At 34.7% G+C, this 27,474-nt stretch overlaps 1 protein-coding gene across 3 annotated transcripts; it reads left to right on the forward strand.

The window, feature by feature from the left end:
- Positions 1–67: 67 nt before the first annotated feature.
- On the forward strand, positions 68–27,411 carry kibra (WW and C2 domain containing protein kibra). 3 transcript variants are annotated; one of them, XM_067085786.1, is made up of 16 exons: positions 68–352; positions 5,239–5,348; positions 8,735–8,938; positions 9,327–9,483; positions 9,638–9,887; positions 10,330–10,557; positions 10,689–11,695; positions 16,554–16,640; positions 16,870–17,068; positions 18,253–18,417; positions 19,076–19,288; positions 19,781–20,014; positions 21,617–21,758; positions 22,466–22,656; positions 24,487–24,620; positions 24,782–27,411. In XM_067085786.1, the coding sequence occupies exons 1-16, from the start codon at positions 225–227 to the stop codon at positions 25,143–25,145; spliced, it is 3,813 nt and encodes a 1,270-aa protein (XP_066941887.1). In that variant the 5' UTR covers positions 68–224; the 3' UTR covers positions 25,146–27,411. The 3 variants fall into 3 exon arrangements, with proteins under 3 accessions (XP_066941887.1, XP_066941889.1, XP_066941888.1); XM_067085787.1 differs by lacking the exon at positions 68–352 and adding an exon at positions 491–792; XM_067085788.1 differs by lacking the exon at positions 19,781–20,014 and having other exon boundaries at positions 88–352.
- Positions 27,412–27,474: the final 63 nt, after the last annotated feature.

Raw genomic sequence — 27,474 nt, forward strand, 5'->3', positions numbered from 1 at the left:
GTCTGGCCTCCCATTGGTGGATATTCGGCAACGTCACGGAAACGTTATCGAAACGTCACGGACTCGCGGCATCCGCGGCGGTGATTGGCCGCTGGAGGTGACTCGGCGACGATTGGCGAAGGAAGGAGTCCCTTGACGTCATTAGAACTTTAGTAGAAGTCTCAATATGGAGGACAGTGGACGGTAGTGATGAGAATTTTTCTGTGTTTTTCACTGAAAACATAATGCCTAGAAGACGAAATGGAGAGTTGCCGTTACCGAGTGGATGGGAAATTGGACACGATTACGACGGAAAGATCTATTTCATCGATCACAACAATAAGAAAACGACGTGGATAGATCCGAGAGATAGGTAGGCCGTGTCTCTCTCTCTCTCTCTCTCTCTCTCTCTCTCTCACACACACACACACAGCCATTCCTTTATTATAATTACGTGCTAACCCGTTCGTATTAGTGCCGAGTCGTGCTTGCTACTGTGTCTGACGGATACGCAGATCGTCCTGAGTGTGATTCGAAGTGGTTTGGTTTTGGAGACGAAGGTTCAGACGAGAAATAATCATTTGGCCTCCTTTTTTGAGAGGAGTGAGAGAGAGAGAGAGAGAGAGAGAGAGACTGACTGTGTCCGTATGTGTTGTTCGCATGCCAGTCTCATGGCCGCATATTTCCGTTATATTCCGCCTTTTCTTCGGCCCTGGAACCGAATTTGGCGGCGTGAATGTGCATTTGGCGAACGGAAAAGTGGCGAATTTGTGATGTGGAGGGGCAGAAATGCGGCCCCAACATTTTGAAGTGGTATGTGAGTGTGTGACCCTGGCAGATAAAGCTTTGGAATGTTTGGTATGCAGGGGCCGGGAGGTGGTGGAGGAGAGAGGGGATGGGGGAGGGCTTTGGAGGACCTAAGGGGTCTCGTAGCCTACAGTAGGGAAATGGGGAGGAGGGGAGGGTGGGAGATGTTGTTAGAGGAATGATGCTCGCATTTTGCGATGTATTGGATGTAGGCCTAGTTGTGATTGTTGATTGGCGGGGAATTCTCATTCCTGGCGTCGTTTTTGTGCCCAGTGGTTTTGTTAGGCTACGTGCATCCTTCTCCAGCCCTGCATTTGGTCTCTGGTGTTGCAACATAACCTTAGTATGACGAGTAGACAGTAATTGCTGAATAAAGGCTAGTTAAGGCTCAGTATGACGAATAGACAGTAATTGCTAAGTAAAGGCTAGTTAAGACTGTGTTTAAATTAAATCATGACATTTATACAATTGCAAGGTTATTTTCAAAGATCAGACAGTGCATAATTATATTAGGCAAAAATTCCTCAAAATTTAAAAAATTTTAAAAATGGCCTGACATATATACAAGGTTTGGCATTATTATCAGGCATTTAAAATAAAAATATATAGTAATTAATTTCTCCACGCCAATCATAGCCTAATCTTAATCTTTCATTTATCCCGTTGGTATTTCTTCAGCTTCTAGCCTAATCTCACGTTATTATTATTGTTATTGTTCTTTCCATCCATTTGTTGTTAATGTTTATCATGGGAACTCAACTTTATTTGGTGTGATTATGATACAGCACACATATCAGTTTATGAGGATTTTACTTTTGGCCAGTTTATTTTAGGACTTATTTGATGATTTTCTTAGGTGTAATTAGATATTCTTGTATGTGGAGCTATACAGAGATTTAATTGTTAACATTTTAACCAGGTTATTGATTTAATTACTGGACTGTGCTTAAATGCTTCATGTTTTGATAACTGCATATTTGAGTAGTGTATTTTTGGGGTGCAAGTTCTGTTAAATTGTTATAGGGAATATGGGAGTTTTACCAGATTTGATTGTTGAGTTTAGAAGTAAGTAGTGAGGGGCTTTTGTTCATTGTGGAACATGATCAAGATATAGGCTAGTTAAAATTGTTTATATTTAGGTACAGGTATCAGATCTATTGGTCTCTCAAGGAAAAGTTACGTAGGACTTTTTTTTATTTTACTAATTTATTATTGTCACACAGTACCAGGTGTTACATTGTTGTTTTGTAGTGGGAATTGTAATAAGTGAAATAAGGGTATATCCTGCCTTTGAAAATCACATGAGTAAGCATTGAAAAACAAGAAATACAAATGGGGACGTAAACAGGCTGTCACGAATTTTGTTATGGGAGTAAATTTACATTATTGATCAGTTAGCAGCGGTATTTTTTCACAGTGATTTATTAAAGGTGTAATGTACAGGGATTTTGTAGAAGTGTAGTATAGTGGCATTTTTCATTTCTAGTAATTTAGTTTTGATGAAATTTAAATGCTTAAGTAATCCAAGGCTGGTAACAATCCTGTAGATTAAGAATACCACAGTGAAAAGTCAAAGATTTGTTAGTTTGTTTTGTAGTCAGTAAAGAATTGTTTGGAATACTGCAGTACCGTTGTAATTCATGGTAAAAGTTATGAAATCACGGAAAATAAGATAAAGTCTCGTTCCTTTAGAAAATAGGTAGGATACCTATAGAAAATTCATACAGTAATTTTGTCAATAGGGCTAATAAACAATTTTGCAGGTATGCAGTTACTGTATTTAATCTAGAACCTGTGTAGTCACTTTAAAATACCAAAATGAGTATCATAACAATATCAGTTCAGAATTATAGTTGGAGGAGGAACATGAGCAGATCACTGTATCATTTTTGCAAGGGCCAAAGACCAAATGATACTCTGTGGCTTTCAAAACTATTAGGGGTTAATTGTTGTTACCATTGCGAAACTGCACTGCAAGGGTTAACATTTTTTGAGGTGAAAGAATCATCACTATTGTTCTTGTCACCATTGTTATTCATTGTACTTAAAGGACAAAAAACATTCTGAAGTGGAGTGAGTAAAACAGTCTGAAGTGGAATGTTCAGCCTGAATGTTTAACCACAACAATGCTATAATAAGGCTTTTTTATGATATAAATTTTAACAACAGAGCAGTTATTCAGTTGTAGTGCATGGTGGTAATGCTGTTTATACTGTTTACAGATTGGAATGTTTTAAATTTTAGTTCATTCTCGTTGTTGTAACAGAAAGAGAATTGCAAGAACATTGCAGTATGAAGTCAACTTGATCTGTGATGAAAGTTTAGTGTTGATAATAAGGATGATAGGCAGTCGTTGGGGCTGTCTTGGGTTAGCCTTGACCATGATTGAGGGTGAGATGGGGCAAATCATCTTAAGTGAAGTGGTCACCACAGATTTGATGATACACCAAGGTATGAGGAAAGTGGGATCAGGAGAAGAGTGCCTTTTGTTCCCTCTTTGTTTTGAATGAGTGTGCTGGAGAATTTGCTGCTGTACGATTGTGGTTGGGATAGGTTTACTCAGGTTTTTTATCTTTCATTGGTACTGTTTGCGTGGGTAAATTGTATTTACCAAGTTTAAAATTGTTACTATCTTTTACCAGTGAATTGTGTATGTTTCTGTTTTGATTCTCAATTTTTACCTTAAGCTGCTTGTTTTTGGTATGTACAAAATTTTTTTCATGGTGAACAAATCATTGAAGATACTTTTATTTATTTTCTCCCTCTGAGATGTATGCAGTATCGTGAAGTAGCAGTAGAAATGTCTACTGAATTTTAGACACATAGGCTACACTGTCATCAAATACAGTAATGACTGTTATAGCTAGCCTACATGCTAGACTTGAACTGCTATAACTGCTGTGCATTAATGTGCTGTTATACCTAACGTCATCAGATTCATTTGGAGCAAAGCCACAAAGGCCACTCCTCCAGAGGAATCCCCCACAGAATTGAATGGTCTTATGTGAAAAAATAGAGTAAGAAGAGTCAGATATAGTAAAGAATAGGAAATAACAAAAAAGTTAATTAATTGAACATCTAATTCAAGGTCTATGTACTGTATAGGGTCAAGGGAATAATGATCAACATAGTTTCAATCAATATCTCAGGGTCAGAGGCATTGCTTAGTTATTCCTTTTATCATCTTCCGTATCACATGTGATTTTGATTGTTTGAATTGCTTTAATTGCATAAATAGCAATGGTTTAACTAAGTTTTACATTTGAACACATCATTCACTATACTGTACAGTATTTTGACCTTCCCAGTCAAGACTGTGGTTCATGTTGGTTACTGTACTGTACTTGTAAAGCCACAAGAATTTCTGGTTATGTTTCTTTTATTTGTTTCAAGTATGTTTTGGTCTTGGAAATTAAAGTGATCATATTCAATACTACTGGAGAGCATAAAAGGTTTTGGAAGGTGGAAGGAACACAGTATTGTATTATAAATGGCTTTGTTATATGCACTGGAAGATAGCATCATTTTGACAGGATGTTGCTGTGTATTTTTATTTATTTTTGAGCTGTACATATGACTTATTATTCTTCATATTTGATGTCTAATCACTACATATTTTGTTTTATTGTAACTGGAAGTTGTTTTGCAGTTGAAGTAAAGATGCTTAGACATTATTACAGAATTGTCCATTATCAGGTTCACAACTGTCAGTTTTTTAAAATTAGTGAACATGAAAAAAATGGTTTAAAAAGGAATAGCAGCTCAAATTTGACTGCCCAGTATATGTTACATTTTAACAGTTTTTGTATCCCCTTAAAGATTCATTGCTCATTTATTTTTTGTGACATTTCTGAATTCTTAGTACCTTTGTGTTCATAGTCAAAGATCTTTTGGGAATTGTTATTTTTATATTTTGATTTGGTTATGGAAAGACTGTAGAATACTCTTTTTTGGTGAAAAAGATGTTCAGAGTTAATTTGAAAGGAGATTGCTGTAATTGAGTGAGTGCCGTATTGCTGAGTGAAGATGCTGTGAGAATGCTGGAGTAGCTGTGAATACGTGCAGAATATTGCACATGTTAATGTGCAGTGGTGCATGCCTAATTGATACCATCTATTGTTGAGAGAAGAGAACTAGAGTGTACGCTATAGTACTCTACTGCACAGTAATTTGAATAATTGCCTTGCTGACCTTCATAATCATATCATTTGTTGTGCCCTTAAGGATACAGAGGCTATTCAAATGTACAATTTTGATCACAGGGTTATTCAGTTGAAGTTTGATTGACTTGTTTTGCTTGGTTGACAAACTTCCTAATTCACTGGTTGATCATTTTGTACTTTTTGGTATAAGGACTTTGTACAGATAATTTGGATGTAGTTAATGAGTAGAACAGTATGTGAAGCAACATTTGAAAATGATCACTTACACGTTTTCATGTTTCCTTTACAGTTATACCAAGGCCCAGACATTTGCCGATTGCGTCGGCCATGAACTTCCTTATGGATGGGAGGAATGCTACGATCCACAGATTGGTGTTTACTACATTGATCACATTAATAGTAAGTTGTTCATGTCGTTTGTAATTGCATTAATTGAATTTTTTTTTTTTTTTTTAAGAATATTCGTGTATTCTTAAGCCAGTATACCTTCTGTTTAAATCTTGATGGTACCTAAATGATTGGCTTCATATCCAATTTTTATTATAACTTACCAACATTTTGAACCAGAATTGGTCATGATTTGGGGAATTTGGTAACTGATGAGGAATTCCAGATTATATAAAGTGAAATCATTGTTATCTACAGTGTACAAACATATGGAGCAATGCAAAGTGTTCTCTTTATCAGTTAGACTTCTATAGAATATAATGTGATGGAAAACAGTGTAAAGGGAGAGAAACGTAATAAAATACAGTTGAATAACAAATTTTAAAAATTAGGGCATGGAGGCTTGGCTCTTGAAGGTAGCAGCACACCCATGTATTAAGTAAGACACCAACATCAGCTTCTGCCCAAAGACTGTTCCAAAGCTTTACTGGGAAAGGGATAAAACCACTGTTACTCAGCACCTGATTAGAATAAGGATGTTGACACTGCAAAATGACTAGCTTGCACAACTCCAGAAACTTACTAAAAGTGAGACTAACACTCAAAATAAGCACATGATAATTGTCTAAAAGATGTCCCAAGGATGATAATGCCATTCAAATGGGAGAATGTCTCAACAATATGAGAAAAAAAATTGAATCCTGTGGGATTAATTCCACCTTTTCTGTAAATAGGAGAACACTTACAAGTTCCTTGTTGGGCGAGTCGGTAGAGTTGTGAGCTAGCACTCGCTAGGCCTGAGTTTGAGTCTCCGGCCGGCAAATGAAGAATTAGAGGAATGTATTTCTGGTGATAGAAATTTATTTCTCGCTATTATATGGTTCAGATTCCACAATAAGCTGTAGGTCCCATTGCTAAGTAACCAATTGGTTCTTAGCCACATAAAATAAGTCTAATCCTTCGGGCCAGCCCCAGGAGAGCTATTGATCAGCTCAGTGGTCTGGTAAAACTAAGGTATACTCAACTTAGAACACTTACATACACATGTACCTGGATTGTTGTTTAAATGATGCAAAAGCTTATTAAATTGAAGTTAACTCCAGTTACAGTCAGACATTAAGTCAGTCTTTAAATAGTTTACCAATGCATATTGAATGTTGAAGATATACAAGAATTGTATTGGTTTTGTGCCATGTATCGGACAAAGTTACCAGCTATATCATTTTGCATTAACAGATAATGTTGCTAGTAAGACCTGGAGCAGAGTCTCCTTGCTACCCTATCAGATGTAAGCAGGTTAAAACAACTCTTGACCTTTCCAGATCAAAAGATGAAGTTGTCTAGTGGTTCCTTGAAACACTGCTGATCCTCTTCCCAAATTGGTTTGTTGAGGTCATTCACCCTTTATTTGGTTATCTTGCATGTATAAAATACACTTGGTAGGGGATAGTGCTGTCAGTGCACCTGACGTGGTGCACTCTAGGTATTACTTAAGGTTCTTTGCAGCTTGCCTTCGGCCCGTAGCTGCAACCCCTTTGATTCCTTGTACTGTATTTGTATTCATATGCACTTTCTACCATCTTGCTATCCACTGTCTCCTAACAATTATTTCATAGTGCAGCTGCAAGGCGTTCCTCTTGTTACACCTTTCAAACCTTTCTACTCCTGATTTCCCTTTCAGCATTGAATGACCTTGTAGGTCCCAGTGGTTGGCCTTTGGCCAGAATTCTATACAGGCAGTCCCCGGTTTACGGCGATCCTGTTTTACAGCGCTTGTTTAGCGACGAAAATCGGCAATTTTTGGCGCTGAAAATTGCCGATTTCTGCTTATCGGTGCTGATAACTGGGTATTGGCGCCATTACATACCTAACAGAGGCACCAATAACCAAAAATCGGCGCTTTTCGGCGCTGATAATCCCCAAAAATCACTGAAAAAGCACCGAAAATCACCGATTTTCAGTTAGAAGCGATTTTCGGTTATCATCACACCCTCAGAATGGAACCCCCACCGATAACAGGGGACTGCCTGTGTTCTATTCTATTCTATTCTTTTCACCTTTTATTTGGTTTCATGCATATATACTGTATATAAAATACAGGTTCATTAGGTCCTTGACTTCCATCACATCATTTTATTTGAGCTTCATGATGACAGTCTGGCACTACAGGCTCATACTAAGTGCATTGGGTTTTTTGCACTTGGTACAAAATGTTATGCAGTAGTACTTGTTCTTAAATGTTCAAGGAACACTTTTAAAGCTAGCAAAGAATATTAATGAGGAATAATTAGTCCATAGATCTAAATTGGGTAGCAAGTTCCAAATACTCTACCAGCATACTATGAAGTGGGTATGGTAGCGTGTGTCACATTGTCACCAGACTTTTTGTACCCTGTAGGAGGGGTAGTGCCATTAGCGCACCTCATACGGTGCAATGTAGGCATTACTGTACCTCCATTCATAGTCTCTCCCTCTCCTAACAATTTTTATCAAGTGCAACTGTGAGGTTTTCCTCCTGTTACACCTTTCACACCTCTACTCTTAATTTTCCTTTCAGCTCTGAATGACTTCATAGGTCCTAGTGCTTGGCCTGTGACTTAAATCTTATATTCCAGACTTTTTGTAATACTGATTAATGTTATTCTAGCTGACCATTTCTATGATTGTGATTTTCATTGATCCAGAAAACTTGCAAATTTTTTTTCTCTTGACTAAAGTTTTTGGCGTGCTGTGTAATTGATACATTATCCATAATTTGTAAGATGATGATAGAAATGTTTAGCAGTAATAGATTTCTGGTCATATTGTTATTAAAAGATGTAATTAATTATACTTATAATTTTTTTTTATTAGGCTTTTCTGATTTAACCCCCTCCCCCCACCCAAAAAAAGCCCAGTCTTAAACTTATGTCCATTTGATAGGTGTTAATAGAATCCTTGTTGAAATAATGTGATTAAAATCTGCTTTGAGTAAATATTAGAATCATCATTGAATAAATGTTAACAGTTATTAAAATCCATGTTAAATAAACTTTTTTTAATTCAATTTAATTTGTTAATTGATATAAGGAAGCTGTGATGTAAAGAAAATATAGTACTGTACTCTTTACTCTTTTCTCATAATAGCTAATATCTCCAGACATCTTTGAATGGCTTGAAAGTATCGCTCAGTATTCTGGTTAAATTGTCGTCATTACTGAATCAGTCCATTTGAAATGAGCAGCTGGTAATTTGTTGTGATTTATGGGGAGGTGTTTCTAAAATTTTGCCATCTAGAAAATAGTACATGTATCTAGCTAGGCATTCACGTTTTTATTGCAGCAGATTTTTTGTTTTATGACAAAGTTATTTCTAAATTTTTTTGTTAACTATCAATAATAATATGCATATGTTTTCAGAGCAAAACCAAATTGAGGACCCCAGATTAGCATGGCGGCAAGTTCAGGAGGCTATGCTCTCCGAATACCTGTGTTCAGCTCAGAACGACCTGAGTGCCAAGCAGGACATCATGCAGGTCAAGGCTCAGCGTCTGGCATTAGCGCAAGATGAATATCATCATCTCAACACTACTCTCACCAACCTTTTTAGCTCAAGATCCTCATGTAAGACACAAGTTTCTTGTTTTCACATTTAATGTAATTGTATTGATGATTCCATTTTGAACTGTGTATGAAATTTTTTCCTTTATTGTGGAAGGGTTAATAGAATTTATTTCAAGGCTAAAGTAAGTGTAAGAAGAGCTTTTATTTATGATTGAAGAACTTTTGTATACTTGATTGATTTTTTAAGTACACTAGGTAATGTACTGAATAGGGGTCTAGTCTAGTGACATCTGAAAAGTTTTATTTGAAATCGTATAGCAATAAGGGGCGTACTGTATATAAGGGGAGATAAATTTTCTTTTGAGTATACAGTAATTTAAAGAGAGAGCATTTTGAGTTTAATTATGGTGTGAATCTTATTCATTATTTGTCGTGTCTTGTTATACAGTAAGTTCGAGTGGCAGTGGTGCGGGACGTTATGATACAGATTTGCTCAAGGCAGATGTAGCTCTGGCCAGGAGTCGTGTTAGTCGTCTAAAAAGGGAACTTCATCAGATAAAGCATGAGGTTGCAAACACTGAGGCTGGCATGCAGACATTGGCACAGTGAGTTGATTTGCGTACATTATTGCTGATATATTACTATCACAGTTATTGTTACGTTCATTTGTTTTTACCTTCCCTCTTTTTCTTTTTTGCACTACCATTAGTTATGTAATGTCTCCTTTTTTGTTACTTTTAATATTTTTTATTTTTACAGAGTTCAAGAAAAGTTGAGTGGATTAACCACACCTTACAGTATAGAACAGGCACAAGTTATTGTTGCAGAGCTAAAAAACATAGAGGAGTCTTTACGAGCTGGAGAAAAGGAGAAAGCTGAGCTTATCAAATCTTTGAATGTGTTAAGAGAAGACATTATTGCATCTGAAACTACCCAAGCTATTGAAGTAAATCTTGAAAAGGCAGCTGAAAAGTATAGCACAGCCTCACAGACTGACTTTTGTGGCGAGGTAATATTTTGTCCCCTTGAGTGCTGTGGTGAAATAGCTTTCCTATCACAGAGGTAGATTTGTGCCATGAAGTTTTTTTTTTTTTTTTTTTTTTTTTTTAAGGTGTGGTATTTGTACCAAGTTTTCATTTCCATTGGCACTAGACTTTGAATGTGCCACCTCAACATTACATTTCCTCTTTTACAAATTTTGCATACTAATGTAGATTTATATAAAGTTGTAAGTATGAAGTGGAACAGTAGGTGTTGGTAGTTTGAAGATCTCATTTCCTTATTGCTGTAACAGTAAACGTGAAATGTTTTTGGTGAATGTTTATTTTTATAAGTTTGAAGTAACATTTATTTATACTGATTGATAGTAAATAAATGTGATCTTTTGTTTTTTTATGTCTTATAGAAAGAAATAACATTTTTATAAGAATTACATTTTTTTTTTATTGTAGGGAATGCCCCTTGGAGCAAGGTTAGCTGAACTTACAAGACTCAAGTTGGAGTATGACTCTGCTAAAAGCACACTCAAAGGGTTGCAACATGACTTGGCGGGATTAGAGGAAAAGCTGTCTCCTGAAGACCTCCAAGGTGACAGGGATAGAGTTGTACTCATTCAAGAAAAGGAGCAGCTACTTCGGGAGTATCGAAGTGTTCGTTCATATACTCGTGACCCTTTACAGGTAAGTGCCTTTTATTCTTTATTATATTCTTGCTGTTTATGCTGTTATATACTGTATGTCAGTTGAGAGGAAATTTTAATGTTATAAGTATAAGCAAAACATCACCTCTATAAGTAAAATTTTTCTTACAGGTGTGTGAATTAGATGAAAAAATAAATCAGTTGGAGTGTGACTTAGCAAAAGCTTTAGAGGTTAGCAATAAAGCTGTGGCAGAGCGGCTGTCCCTGCAGGAACATAGACAGGAACTACTGTGCAGGTTGCGTGATACTGTACGCATCATGGTTAGTCTGGAGGGACAGCTGCGTTCTCTGTCGGCATCTACTCTTTCCGTGTCTTCATCGTCTTCCTTAGGTTCTCTATCTACTTCTAGTAAGGGCTCTTTATCCAGTCTCTCATTTACTGATATATATGGGGGACAGCAATACTCTTCAAGTGAGCATGTTGCTCTTAATATGAATGAACTTCAAAAGCGTGTAGAAAGACTACTTAAATCAAACTCAGAGGCTGAAAGGCAGTATGCTGAAAAGTTACGGTCTCTTGAGGAGAGCAGTGGTAATTCAGCTGTATTATCTCAGTCTATGTTATCATTATCGCCACGGAGCTCGCTTTCCTCTTTGTCCCCACCTACCTCTGCGTGTGATGCTGTATCTGGCATGGACCCATTAGCACCTCCAAGGTTCACCCCGGGAGAAGCAAATGGGAATGGCCCTCTCAGTGCTGTTGACCTTAGTTCAGTACATGACAGGTTGGCAGAATTGTGTCTAACACCTGGTAGTGCTGAGGGTGGATCCCACAATCCTCCAACACCTCACCTTGCCAAGGCTGGGGTAAAACAATTAGAAAGTTTATCAGTTGGCAATAAACAAGTGAAAGAATTGACTGAATACGAATTTAACGTTGGGAATACGAGTGTAAGTGGTGCATTACTGGGAAGGGTTACTGGTGACAGTGATTTGTTGTATGATATGGTCGAGGAAGAGGAGGAAGGTTGTGGCGGGGGGAGTGAAGATGGAAATGCACGGACAATGTCAGCGGCTGTCAGTGATGAAAGTGTAGCTGGCGATTCTGGAGTTTATGAGGCGTATCCTAAAGGATCTGTTTCTCCGCCAGAGACACCTCAGGTGCAAATAAAACTTAGGTAAGTGAATAGTTCTGTTTTTTATTTTTTTGTAAAGAAAATGTTGTGTTTGGTAACCTGCTTTCTGCATTCTGTGGGAGTTTTTTAAAAAGCTAACTTTAAAGCCTAATTTGTATATTATTAGTTTCCATTTTTATTTTGTATGTTACATATTTGGGGTTTATTAGTAAAGTTGAGAAGTGTGGTAAATCAGAACAAATTTAGGTTTTATGAAGGTAGAATTTTTTATATTTTAGGGAGTACTAATTAAGATTATTAGCAGTTTATATTCTCATAGATGTAGGAGTGCATTGATGGCACCTTATTTAACTTTGATAACTAACAAAAACTGAAGCCACATACCATTATGGTGTGCTCATCCGAGCATATGTCGTAGTAGTGTAATATTTTAGGTAAATTACTTAGAATAATTGCAGTACTTATTGGATAGGAATTTGATGTCATTGGTCGTATGTTAAACTACCTTCAGTAGTAATATTGACAAGTATAACTGTACAGTAGCAGTATATTTTTTATATTTTTTTTACTTTCCAAAATCTGCCTTTGACCATAGACTTTTCAGTGCGAAAGAGTATGCCTGCTTAAACATGGACAAAGATTCTGGAGTAGGAGGTAATATTGATAACTGCTGCTCAGCTAGGCAGGTTGAAGTACGTCATGTCTAGGGTTGAATGTTATATGCTGATTGGCTGAATGGGAATGCCATGTGTCCATTGGCTGAATGATATGCCAGAAGTTGGGGTTGGGAAAGTATTAGTCATGTTGACTGGCATTTGGAGCCGAGCTATGATTGTCATTTAAAGTTTTATTACTACAGTTGTGTAAAATCAGATGCATTTCTTTTATTTTTAGATTATATTTTAACTTAATTTGGAATTTAAAAGTAAATTATATAATATATATATACACATGTGTATATATATATATATATATATATATATAAGTATATATATATATATATATATATATATATATATATATATATATATATATATATATATATATAAAATAATGTGTTTATATATGTAGCTGTAATGTGAAATATGCCTATAACTAAATTTATGCACAAACTTCTTATAATTATATATCTATCATGAAATCAGATAATGTGTAATGCAACTCTCATAGACAATCTGATTTTATTATAAGGCAAAACAGTTCTATTTCATTTTCAATTTATGGCAAAGAAGCCATAAATGAGAGAGTAAAAAATGTGCAGAATATTTTTATAATTTTGTTTTATACTCTTACCTTATACAAACCCATTATTATAGTTTGTAAGACCTTAACAGAAAATTCTCCAACTCCTCCTTTCTAACCTAGACGAGCTAATATAGATTAGGCTGTGAAGCCTCTTATTAATAGGCTAGTCTGTGAACTTTTCACAGACATTCACTAATTTAAAAAGTAAATGAATTATTGTAGTTTTGTCTTAACATACAGTATATATGTATTCACGGTTAGGCAAGTACAGTATGAATATGTGTGGTAGGCTATCATAGGACTAATACCACTTTTTGCCTGCCCCTTTGGAGCTATTACTTCAGATAATAGAGAGGTTATTGTACTTACGCAGTTTATGCCATTGTAAAGCCTTGTAGCAAGACAGCTGAGTCATAACCTCTAGAGTTCTAGTGCCTGCATGCAGGATTCGTTCTTAAATATAGACAGAAGTTGGGTTAAGATAATATCGAAAAGTTTGGATGTTTGGTGGAATGAAAAAAAAAAACTAAAAGCAGTGCAGTTACATCTTATAGGGATGATGCAAGTACAGTAATTATTGCAATCTGCAGCACAAAGCTCATAGTGGGCATTACCCTGTAGGCCTATAGGATTATTACTCAAAAGAAATACAGTATTGTTTAGCAGTTATGAGAATGAACTGAGTGTTTGCTCTCTGTAAATATTTTTTTGAAGTTGGCTTTTTTGCTTCAGGAGTTCTGTATCCACTTTGCCATTTTAATTGTACAAAGTATCTGATTTAGATCTTATCTAAATATTAGAGTAAGGTTGATTTGTCTTACAAAGATATCAGAAAGCAGTATGGTGCTCATTCTCTGCTCATTCTCTTGATAATATGTACGCACAGTAACAGAAATGTATGTTTAGCAACACAGTATTACAAAAATGCTCAGTTTACCAGCATATACTTGGAAAATAAGAACTTGGGATGTGAAGATATACTTTTAAAGGATCTATGTTTTTGTTCATTGCAACTGACATGTTAGATGAATGTATGTGTTTATTTTAGAAAAATGTTTTGAACTTAAGATGTCTGAATTCATTAGTGCTATTACAAACAGTTTGAGTAGTTTCACCAAACCAGAGTTGAAATTAACTTTAATAGGGCTGGTACTAAGGATTTAGTATTCTTAGATGGAGAAAAAAGAGTCACACCTTATTTAGGAGATGGCAATTTAAATCCCTTAGTATCAGAAACTGTTGGGAGGCTGAAAACATTTCTCGTATGTATTTGTGTCCATGATATGTTGCTATTTATTGCTGATGCAAATCAGGGCATATTGTGTAAATATTTGCATCAGCAATAAATAGCAACATATCATGGACTACAAATACATACGAGAAATGTTTTCAGCCTCCCAACAGTTTCTGATACTAAGGGATTTAAATAGCCATCTCCTAAATAAGGTGTGACACTCTTTTTCTTCATCTAAGAATACCAAATCCTTAGTATCAGCCCCTTAAAGTTAATTTCAACTCTGGTTTGGTGAAACTACTCAAATTGATAATGATGGTGATGATTATAGTCTTATTTACACTATATTTTTTAGTTGATTCCTCAAATACTGATGTGCATCTTAAATTTATCCCTCATGAGAAGGGAAACAATATTATCAGGCTGACTGAAAAGTGATTGAAATGACATGAAACCGTGTTTAAAGCTGAGATGAATATTGTAATTAAATTATCTTCCTAAGCTAAGCCTAATAATGTAGACAGTACAGTTGGCCAGTTTTTTGCCTGTCAGAAACAACGTAATGTTTATTGTTTACAACTCTGTGGTTTTTACCAGCGAACAAATTTCCAGTTTTCCTTGAATTGCAAAGGTTTGATTTACAAAAAAAAAAAAAAAAATGGAAGGCAAAAAGACTTAGTTCACAACAGAAAAACAGGGTTTGGTGCAAGGCATCTGAGGTACTAAGATTTAACAGTATATTTTACCCTAAGTGTGTACTGTTTACAGTGTGCCTTGCGCAGTTCTGTGTGCAGTCCTGTCTTGGGACTACATTGCATTGATCTTTGCATTTTACTTTTCTTTCAACCCTTTGGTCTCACCCTGTGTAAACTGTCTAATGTATCTTTAACTTCACCTTGTTCCAGTTTTCACATCTTAAGAACAGACCTTTCATGCAAGCCAATGAGAGTCTAGGAATATGACTCGTTAACTATGTGCTTAATTATAAAAATAATCATGGTTAGTAACAGTGGGTCTCCAGCACCTTCAACCCAGTGTATTGAAGTTTTTAGTACCTTTGTAAACCCTAAACTAATTTATTTTTTGCCATATTTTTCAAAGGTCTTTGGTAAAAAAGATAATGTTAGGGAAAGATTTTTTTTATTCACTTGCAGCATCATTTAGTAAGGTAACAGAGTCCTTAAATGTTATGCAGAAGTGCAGATTTTCTTGCCATTAGAAAAGTCTTAATTTATAGATCAATATTCAGTATAGTTCATGTGTACCAGCCTAGGAGAGCTGTTAATCAGCTCAGTGGTCTGGTAAAACTAAGGTATACTTAACTTTTAACCTAAACCTTTGCAAGGTAAATCACACCTTCATGGTGCAGCTAAAGATGGATCAGATATCATAATTACTAAGCATTCAAACTTGATATAAATATTGAGATTTGTATGAAGATTATCATTAGGTTTAGTGTCAGAACTTTTGAAAGATAGAATTCCTTAGGTGGTTTGTAATTCAGAGGTACTGAATTGTAACAAACTAGGTTTTTTATTATGATTATTATTGTAAATTAATTTGAAGAGAAAACTGAGTCACATTTCTAGACGTGCCTAAAGCATGCCAGGAGGATATTATTAATTAATGTAAAGAGAAAAACTGAGTCACATATCTAGACTGGCCTAGGGCATGCCAGGAGGATACGTTTTTTGATGAGACTGAAGTTGGACAAGACAAAGTTTAAAAAATTGGACACCTGAGCAGAATGAAAAGTAAAAGGCAGAGAGCAGTGCAACTGGGACTGAAGGGGCACTAATGAATTTTTAGTAGCATCTACAGTGTGCCTTAGAAAGCAAACTGCAAGTGTTTTGCTTATTGATTGGGAAAAAGGGAATGCTGTAATTGAAATTGAGGCATATTTTGCAGAACAGCTAAGAGCCATAAGCATTGTACTGTTTATTGATACCAAAGATGGTTTTGGATGTCATCTGTAGGGATTACAAGTTTTAATAACCTCATGATACAAGCAAATACATATTACATATGTATTTGTTAAAGGGGTTTGTTTGTCTGAAATTTTTCTCTTTCTCAAATATGTAAACTCTAAGAATATATCAACTTAATGAAAATAAATAAAAATCTCTTTGTACATTGTACGTCAAATAAAGTTAGAGTGCAGTGTTCTTACATTATTAGATTGGTGGAGGGAGAAAGTTTCAGTGAAATATAAAATCTTGTTTTTTCCAATTTTGTGTTGGATATTTTGCATTGGCTTCCATACTTGTGTTTGCATTTTTTTTTTTCTCAAACACATCACTTAAAAGGTATGCAGTGTTGTATATAAAGAAAGCATGTAATCATGTGCATTTTACAAGAATGAGCCATTCATTTTATGCTTTTAGGGACAGGCATTTTATTTATTTATATTTTTATTTCTAGGTATAGCAGAGAAGAAAACCAACTAAACGTAGGTGTAGAGAGAGCGAGAAATTTGTCAATGCTCAACACTGAGGAAGGGTGTAAAGTGTAAGTTCTGTTAATGATTTTTTACCAATTGGATTTATATGTCACACATAATATTAATACTGTATTCATGTTCTGTAAAAACGGCTCTATACATACAGTCATTCATTTTACCATAAAGGTTTATATAAGAATTGTAAGTTATATAGTATATATTAGGAATTCATATTAATTAACTTGCATATAAATCTAGCCTTTACTTGTTTTATTAAAGGTTTTTTCCACATTTCAGATGTGTAAAAGTACAGCTTTTTCCTGCCGGAGCAGCAACATTTACCTGCTGCACACATCTTGATGGGAACACAGAGAGACCCACTTTTGGGGAGTCCTTTGCTTTCCCTGTCGCTCCGCGTAAACTTCAGTCTAAAACCTTACAAGTTAATGTGTGGGCTGTTAGTGATACTAATGAAACGTTTGATGAAGAGTGTGTGGTGAGTAATCTTGGCAAATAACATTCATTTTTGTTGCATCATTGTTTTTCATGTCGTGCCAGATTTTATTGATGATAGACATTTTTAGGTGTTATTTGTTTATGGATAAATGCATTTGTGGGGATGGACGAGTGATTACGATGAAGAGTTTTATGTTGGGGTTTAAGTGATGTTTGAGATTTATTTCACTGAATTTTCTAACTGATGCTTTGAAAATAGCAGGTATTTCATGCAGTCACGTTCTTGTTCACAGTAGTTTATTTGGTGAGAAGAGGAATCTTTTTTTTGTCACTTACCTTAGGTAACGCTCTGAGGTTTTGAATGAAATTTACTAGTACAGTGCAGTAATAGTTACTGGAATTAATAGCCAGATACAGATTTTGCCTTACTTTGTAATGCGCAAGCTGACATAAGAGTTAAGTCCTAAGCAGAGAGTACTTACTACAGGTATTTGTCCTGTGCAAAATTGTTTATATAATTTTTATATAAATGTCGTGATAAATTTAGTATAAGTTTATTCATAAGCAGTTCATAAGCAGTATAGTAATTAAACTGATTTAGATAAAGCTAGATCTGATGTCAGATATCTGCTGTTAACAGTAACCCAACTTCCTGAGGCACTGCTATATATGTACTAGGAATTAAGATGATTTTTTCTTGCACAGAGCATTACATTGTGTTTAAATTTACTATTGTTTTTATGTTCCTTTTATCATTGTTAATAACTTCATTGGGAGATAATTAAATAAATACAATTTTGGCTTGTGAGACTACCAGAGATTTTCAGTCTTTCTCAATCTTAATAACTTCATTGGGAGTTAATTAAACAAATAAAATTTTGGCTTATGACACTACCAGAGGTTTTCAATCTCTGGCAAACTACTTTTAATTTTAAATAGAAAATCTTTTGTATTACTTTAATATTTGTGTTATGATTATTTAATAACCTCATTTTGTGCTAATCTAGTAATAACAGTATGTTGCCTTATAAAGGCTTGATAGGCTAGTAAGCCTTGTCAGCCTATTGTAAGTTACAAAATTTTATGGGAAGTTCTTATAGTTTAATACAGATCTTTGAAGGTTTATTTTATATTTGTGTATTGCTTTCTTGAGCACATGGTAGAAGTAGTATTTGACACTAACTTCTATTTGATAGTCTTGACAAATGTAATTTAATATTTCAGGGTTATGCTCAAATAAGTTTAGCAGATTTCTCGCTAGACACACCACAAACGCGTTGGTACAACATATTAAACTTTGCCATGCTTAGACCTGATCACCTTACAAGGGATGATCTGTCTTCCAAGTCATCAACATTAAGATCTTCCGTTTCAACTTCGAATGTTAAGGTGAGTTTTGATTTCTTTGGTTGGCCTGTTTTGTAGCTTTACAGTAATTGCATTGCTTGCAAAAGTTCAGAGCAGGATCCATGTAACAGATGTATTCTGAACCAGACTAGTTTGGTGTTATGTGTAAAATTTGTTCTTGGTTGCATAGTAAGAGGTAATTTTGCTTACAGTTTATGTAACTTGCCATTTCATGTTGTTAGAGGGGAAAGGAAAAAATGGTCATTACACAGGATATTTGTCGGCTATATTCAACTTGTGGTTATTTGAGCGTGTATAAGATTTATTGACACAAAATTTACTTTTTCAGTTGTTTATATCGTAACACAATTGTCATTGCACATTGTTTGATGGAAGTAACATTTTCCTTTGATACATGTTTTGTGCAAAATGCTCTCCATATTTGTTGGTACTGTAATGTACCAGCAAATAAGGAATAGGAAAAAAGTGTAGGCGTTCAGGTTAAGTACTGACAAAGCTTGTTGATTGAAGATTTTATTCCTTACATCTATTCTTAAAAAACACTTGTGTACAGAAGTTATTACTGTAAGTGATGTTACAGAACCCATTTGAAGGATGAGATTTGGTGACTCATCTTTGTTATAGTACCTGTACATTGCATTTTCCACAGGATAATTAAAAAAAATTTTCCTGTTCACAGGAGGAAAGCAGTGATGAGAGTACCATCATATCTTCCCAGACCTCTACCTTAACCCGTAATTTAGGACCTGAGGCCTTGCGATTAAACCTTCATCTTACTTCAGAGGACTTTGAACATGTGATAGATTCAGACGACGATGATGAAGAGGAAGAGGAAGATGAAGAACCTGAAGAATGCCAAGAAGTCGTCATGGAAGAGGCCTTGGAAAATGCTGTAAGTATTTGTTAAGTGTTTACCATCCCCCCCTAAAGAGATGTTAAATGGCCTAATATACAGTAATATTATATGTTTTGATGTTGAGCTTACTGATTTTCTTCCTTGATGTTTTGGTTTTTTGGAATGTGGTTTCTTTTTAAAACAAATGGCTTTAGTTTTTATGGATAATGCTTTTTTGAGTTTTTAAAAACTTAATTCCCCTTGCATGTTCTACATTTTTGCCATATTTCCTTCAGCTGGAGTGCCTAATGCTGTTTTAATATTTCAAGTCTTCAGTGTTTTTTTCATATTTGTATTACCATTTTTCACATATTTGATGTAAGATTTAATGTTATTGTAAGAAATTCCTACCGTGCTTTATTGAAGTTGAAATGTTTGAAAGATTTCTTGATGTTAAGATTTCACGATAGCTTTGTTGTAAAGCACTTTTTTTGGCTGCACCTTAGCATGATTGTTTTGCTCATTTGGCAATGTTGCACGCCTGCACAGGAGGATACAGCTGTTGAAGGCGACTCCACTGATCAGTTGGTGGAGATGGCTGATAAGGAGACCAACACAGAATGCATGTTCATGCCTCTGTCGGCCAGCTTGGCAGGCTCTCGGACATCCCTGGCTGCGTCCAAGATGGATGCCACTCAACCCAAGCCAGGGATACCTGTCATTAAGAGGTCTCAAACCTTTACCCCTTCAGCAGCCGTTGGCAAGAGCAACTACGTATGTCGGGTAAGATTGGGATTGAGTTTTGTATGATTTTATCCAGAGAATATTTTTCCTACTAATTGTGTGCGACTGCAGTTCAGCTTTAGAACATCAGGTAAAGATTGAGGTTCTCTTTTCTTATATGAACCAGTAGAATGCAATGTTTAATCACATCGTCTCACTCTTTTCATGGGTTATTCAATCTATTCTTTACAGGGAACTCTCAAGTAGTATGCATCTTCCAGGAATAGTGCATTTATATTGTGCTATCTGTGGACTTAGGAAATGACAGCTTTTTGAGCCGTTCTGTTTTGTCTTTAGTAGAGAACTTATTTTTGGATCAGTAAAAGATCTGTGAGTGAACAGATGGAAGAGAAACTAAAGACATTCAAATTGTCTCATTAGCCACAAACTTCTTGTCAGGCGTGGTACTCTCTTTTTTGCCCTGAGACTGTTACTGACCCCATTGTAGATGTACTAAATTATAATCTACCTTATCTGGTAGTCTTTTCATAAAAGAGCTGAAGTACTTAAGTGGAAAATTTTCTATGTATAAGAATATAATTTCAAAAAGTATATGATAGATTTTGTATGATATTAGTTTCACCCCACTATTTTGAAAATACTGTAAAGAAAATAAAAAAAATGTTAGACATTTGTTAAATTTTTTTAGCAAGAGACAACAAATGAGTAGTAGTCATGGGTTTAGGGCCAGATATCATTTTAGAATTTAAATTGAATGTGTACTCAACTGTCACTGCTTCATGTATCTAATGAAGCATGGAAGTTATACGCAGAAAAGTACAGTAAAAAATGCAAAAGTGATGGACAACATAAATTCACAAGATGTGATACACATATATACAAATCTTGTATTATTCATTATATAAAATTTGCACATCAGGGATAATTTTGCATATTTTTGGAATTGTTATTGTTTATTGATTATACCCTTATTAGTTGCACTCTTTCCATTCAGGTTATTCACCATTTAAATATATCAAGAGGGAGTCGTTTCAACTCTGTTATGTTTTTAATTGTTAAATAGAATAATTATAGGAGTGTTTTGACTGTTTGGGTTATTTTGTTTCTCTTCTTAAACACACTATTTATTAAACAGTATCCCAATAGGGATTTTATGTTGAACAGTAGATCTCTTTTTCGTGCAAATGATTTTTCCATTGCTTTGCTTTGACAGTGATTATGCAGTATTATAATAATATCAGTTGCTAAGATACTCTTTAGGGAAGAGAATATGAACAGAAAATTTACATATAAAATGCTTTGTATTGCTTAAAAGTTTGGCCTAATGCATAGTAATAATGAGAGAAATACCTGAAAATTTAGTGTTCAGGTTTTGAAAATTTTCACTTTGTAGCAGTATGAATTTAAATGCTGATTTGACTCATTGTGCAGTTGATTAATTCAAGTTATTCTTGCTTATAACACAACTCTTGTTAATGTGATTTTATCTAAAACTTCTTTATAATTATTCCTTCACTGGTGACAGTGAATTTCTGTTTTAATTTCCTGTAGAAGCTCTACTGGAAAAACAATTGCAAGTTTGATGTACTAACTGTTGGATCTGGTGGGCAAGGTTTTATTTTTTAAATTTCATTGTTTCAGCTAAATCGCAGTGATAGTGACAGCTGTGTGCCTATGTATAGACGAGCACCTTTCCAGCGGGGCACTGCCGAACGCCGATCTTTAAGATGGAAAGGTCGCTTAGGAGGATCATTAAGATTGTCTTCAAGGTCATCTGGATCAGGTAATATAAAAATATGGTGTTTAGGCCTTTTTACCATGTAAATGTCTAGGGTTATCAACCATTGTGTGCTATTGGTAATATTTTTTCCTTTTAAAGATTTTGAGTGTGAAGCTTTCAACACCTTAGTTGCAAATATTTAATTATAGTCTTGTGCACATTACCCGTTTATTCCCAAATGTGGTACCACTCGTAGTTTTCCATGGCGTTCCCAGCAGACTTTATTGATTACATACACTTTTGGCCCTTATACTTTAAGAAGAGTTTGAAGGGACAGGAGAAGATACAGATGTAATTTTTTGTAGTATAGATTATATTAATTTAGTTTAAATTGACCTTTGAGATCTGAGTTCTCAGCAATATGAGATAGCCAGCTTGTGTAATTTAGATTAATTAATGTCACCTCTGAGGATAACATAGTAGTTTGCCTTGTAAGGAAAGGGGAATTTGTTATGTGAGAATTTAAAACCAGAAAAAATATGGTCTCATAAGAATGTGAAACAAGAAAATTTTGAAAGTCATTTTGAGTCTTTTAGTTTTAACTATTGATGTTGTTTCAAGGATTTCTTGTTGATTATGTAGCAGTACAATATTGCCAGAGATGCTTTAGTAAATGTTCACTGTTGATTGGTTGAGAATTAATGAACCAATGACTGTACCATGTAATGTCCCTTTTTTTTTTTTTTTTTTTTTTTTTTTCTTAAATGCAGGAATGAAAGGTGGCCGAACATCTCTTGATCTTGAGTTAGATCTGGCAGCACAGCGTCGACGGTTGCATCAGCTTCATGAAGAATTAGATGGATTGCGGAATATGAAGAGCCAGCTAGAAGGGGTAAAAGGCTCTCCAGATCCACCTTCCTGGTTGTCTGATCAGAACACTATGACAAGTGTTTTAAGCCAAGTAAGTTGATGAAGTGCAGTTCACTAAGAGGTGTAGCCTATGAAGCAGCTTTTATTTTTTGTTGCTATTGAATTTTGTCATGGTTATCAGAACAACAAAAAATTTATTGACCAAATTTCATCACTTGACGGTTATGGTGAAGTTGTAGTGAAAACATCAGGGATGGCAAAAACCAATGGTTAAAAAAAAAACCATGTTTTTTATTTTTGGTTTAAACCAAGGAATATGGTTTTTTCTGGTTTAATTAATTAAATTAATTCCTGTGCTAATCCGTGATAAAACTTCAGATACAGTATTTAGATGATATTCACACAAACTGCAGTGCCTATATGTGTTTGACATACCATTATATCCATCAAAGTATTGAAAAATTAAATTTTCCATTATCATTCATCTCCATATCTCGTAGAAATTAGAACACTTTACTTACAAGTCAAAATCGTTGGTTATATGGAATACTTCAGATAACTGCATATGTGTGTTTGTGTGTGTGTGTGTGTGTGTGTGAGAGAGAGAGAGAGAGAGAGAGATTCTGTAGTTGAGTGGATGTGTCATTTATAATACCTGTGTCTGATTGACTTACAAGTTTGGATCTGGTTACAAAATATTGTTACCAACTTACCATTTTAAAGTATACTTAATATTTCATATTAATGAACCTATGACTTTCTATATCCAAAATGGCTTTTATTTATTACATCTGAAAATAAAGTAAATAAATAACACAGAGTTAGATGACGGATTAATATTATCATATGATCATATGTCAAGTTGGCAACTGTAAGAGCACTACCAATCTACCAGCATGCCTGGCATGTTACTGTTATAGTTATGGTACAATCACTAACTGGTTTTCTAATAAAGTGCAAGTGGTCAGTCCAGAGAAACATTAGCCTGATCAGCAGTTTATAGTAAACTGACCAATATGACAGTTAGAAAAGCAGACTACATTTGGAAATGTTATGAAAAAAAAGTGGTGGAAGGCAGAAAAGGGTATAGAGCTATTTGTAGAAAATGCCAAAAACCATTTTTTGTTTATTTGATACCAGTCACCAAATAGTATTTATTTTTGTAAATTTTTTGTTAATTTGATTCATATTCTATTTTTGTTTATATATACAGTACAGTACCTCTTTTGCATTAAAAGCAAATTATTTACCAATTTCTTTTAACCTAAATATCTGAAGTTTACCACTAGTATTAATATGTTCTAAGATATGACTGAATGTACTAGTAGGTTAAACATTATGTTAAGTACCAAAAAATTAATATCTCAAAAAAGTTGTGGAGGAAGCATGAAGACCTAACGAAGAAAAAAAAAACATTAAAAACTTTTACAAAACATAAAAACCAAAAAAACCTTGGTTTTTTTACTGGTGTAAACCATTTGGGTTAAACCATTTAGTTAAATTGGCCATCCCTGGAAAACATAATTACAGTATTTGTAATTTTATTATTGCAATAGCTGTTCTTGTAAGTTTATCATATTTCTTTAGGAGGTACCAGAAATGTTGCTCATTCAGATTTACTTGAAGATTAGGGTAACTTCATAAAACTGCTTGTGTGGGGCCAATGATTTCATAAAATGAATGTCTTTGTACTAAATTGTAGAAGGCCACAAAGTAATGGCATATTTAGTTTGAAACCTTTACGAATTATAAAGGTTAAATTTTTTTTCTTATTTTTCTTAATTGGGGGATAGAGAAATGATAAAGAATTTTATTAGGTGAGCATAGTGTCTTGTATATGAAAATACAGCATAGAAAACTTGATAAGACATATGGTTGTAGGTATTTGTTTGCATATAATGGTTTCTGTATTTTTTTATAGGCTACGAAAGGTGGTGGCGTGAAGTCTCCAGAAGATCGAAGGATGGAAAAAATGCTTAGGAAAACTTCACGTGAAATTCACAAGCTTCGTAATTCAAAGACACCCAGAGGACAGCCAGATGTTGTCTCTTTCAAGTGAGTACAGTATATATATTTTACTTTAGAATTTGTTTATGATGGGGTAGTCTAGCTTTTTAATGTTTTTTTTTTTCTGACCCAAGTTTGTAAAATTTGCACATTGAATGCAAGAAGTCTCATAAATTGGCCTTTATTCTCATCTTGCATGACTTTTACAGGGAAAAAATGGCTTTCTTCCTGAAATCCAGTCCTACTATACCTCCATTATCAGTAGAACTGGACAGTGAAGTGACGTCGCCCTCTGAACCGCTCAGCCCCATTAATCCCACCGCAAATGTCACGTTACCCTCATACTCATCTGCCACTTCAGACGTCAAGTCAAGATTACAACTTGCAAACTCTGAACCCATGTCTGGCGAACATACTCCTGTTCAGTCATCGCCTCCCGCATCATCCCCATCGGCCACCTGTTCCTACCTCAAATACTGTTTCCACTTTCCAAACACGCTCTGGCTCTTCTCACTCAGAGTACCAGCCAGGCAGTCTAACACTGGAGCCATTCCTAAGGTCTTCTCCGCCTGATGCCTGTCTCAGCACGAAGATCAGGAGTGGAAGTCTTGATTTATCGTTAGGATTGCTGGTTTCATTTGTGGTCATATTTGTATGTGGATACACACACACACACACATAAATGTACATACAGTATTTACACAAATTACACATGTATAGTCTTTCATAAATAAATTTTTATATCTGCTTATACAAAATAGATATCTACATGTTCATACATTAACACTTTAGTATACACACAACCATATATGTACAGTGTATGTGTATGTATATCCATGTATATTATATATGTATGTATATTTATATGTGTATTTTATGAATATATGTATAGATATGCATACAGATATGCATTTGTACATAAAAACTATATTAGAGCATGAATGGTTGCTTTAATATGTGTATATATATATATATTATATAAATATATATGTTGTGTGTTTGTGTATGTTTCTGTATGTATGTATTTGTATATTAATTCATGACTTCTTCCATCCAGTGCCACTTGAATCTTTTATATTATTTATTTTTTGAGACCCCAGAGAGCAGCTGTGAACTCTGTTGCAATATTTGTAGAGCATTCTTGTTCATATTTCTCCCTCTCCCGCATCACCAGACTTTTGGCCAAATCTTTGTAATTTCATAATTTTAAGTTATTCATCTGATTACATCTTCCATTATTAAAATTGCATAACCTTTTGAGATTTTGGGAAGTCCCAAAATTCGTCTGTGGCAAATTAAAGATTGTCCAGTTAAGGACATCTCAATGTGTTTCTTATATTGCTTACTTGAAATTTATTTTTCATGATATGAAGCTGGTTTTTGGTATTGTTTTGAAGCTGAATACCTTTACTCTATTGTAATGTGATCAAAATTCAAAAACAACAAAATGTAAAAGTCAGAGTAACATGCCATTCATTGAAAATTTTTGGCTGATGACTTCATTTGGCATCAACAGAATCTCAAGGGTTGGGAATAGAATGTCATTTGATGTCATCAGAATCTCAAAGGGTTAACAGTAAGACTTTGCCTCCTCAGCATGGAAACCCACTTACATAAAAAAAAAAAATTTGATGCAGCTGTATTTCATTGGGGTTCTCTGTAATCTAACAAAGAGGCTTCCATATACTTGTGGTCCTGGATGGAGGATTCCTCGTGCCTCATTCACTCATTAAGGCAGCGAGATTCCATGAGAGGAGTATTTTATTCTCTCAAGGCTCTTCACAATAATTACAATGTAATTACCATAAAAAATGTAATCTATTTATGAATTTGAGTGTAATGGAAGATAGTGTAGAGAAAGTATCAAAAAGCTGATGATCTATGTAGATTGGTTAACATCTATAAAACTTATATTTGCCATATTAGCAGATAAAAGGTTGTACTAGTCTTTTATGAGGAACTGTAGGTAAGAAGAATGAACATAACTTATTTTCTGTCTTCCAGATTACATTATATGGTTAATTTATAGCCAAGATGATATATTGGCATTATTTTGCTCACAAGGCAAAAACTTTTCTCTCTTAGGTAACAGTTTGTTCCTTTTTTATTGTTTCTGTGAAGCCCACTTGTCTTGGGTAGTGATGGAATGTCACAAAATGGGGTAATGGTGAGGAATTCTGTGCCTTCCACTGGTGATAAATCCCTTTCGTTTTCCAAAGAAGGGAGTCTCAACAATTCATTGTACTCGGTACTGAACATGAAAGAAATGTTCTAAGAGACATAGCTGTAGAAAGCATTACAACCCGGTGAAGAGAAGCTGGTGTTCAAAAAATTCTCAGATGCTAGAAATACCAAGAGTTACCTCTGTACCTGCTTTATCTCTCCTGAAGTTGCCTTCTTATTAAAATAAAACACTTGCCGAATAGATTATAAACAAAGTTTGTATACAGTATATATAAAAAAATTTTTTTGAAGATATTTATATATCTGCTTTCTAGACTGAACCCTTGTATCATCTTCCTCCTCCTCTTGTTGCAAAAGTAAATTTTATGAACTCAAAACCAAATTACTTTTTATATATTTGTATATTTAATAGGGCCAGACTTATGAAAAATATTTATATAGAATTGTATATTGTTATTTTATGATAGTTGTCATCAGCTAACAGGTGATTGTTAAATAGTAGAAGTGTCATGATTGAATACTAACTTGTTAACATTCACATTTTCATCCTGTTTTGTTAAACCAAAAATTTTATTGTAAATATGTACATAGAAACGCTATATCCACGTGCCTTTGCAAGGTACAAATTATTTATGCTAACAAAGAAAGAAATTAAGTGCTAGTTTTATTTTCCTGATTTTTCATAAATGAATTTTACTTGTTTTATAGTGGAGAAAGA

The sequence above is a fragment of the Macrobrachium rosenbergii genome, chromosome 42 (assembly GCF_040412425.1).
Source record: "Macrobrachium rosenbergii isolate ZJJX-2024 chromosome 42, ASM4041242v1, whole genome shotgun sequence".
Taxonomy (NCBI): Eukaryota; Metazoa; Arthropoda; class Malacostraca; order Decapoda; family Palaemonidae; genus Macrobrachium; species Macrobrachium rosenbergii.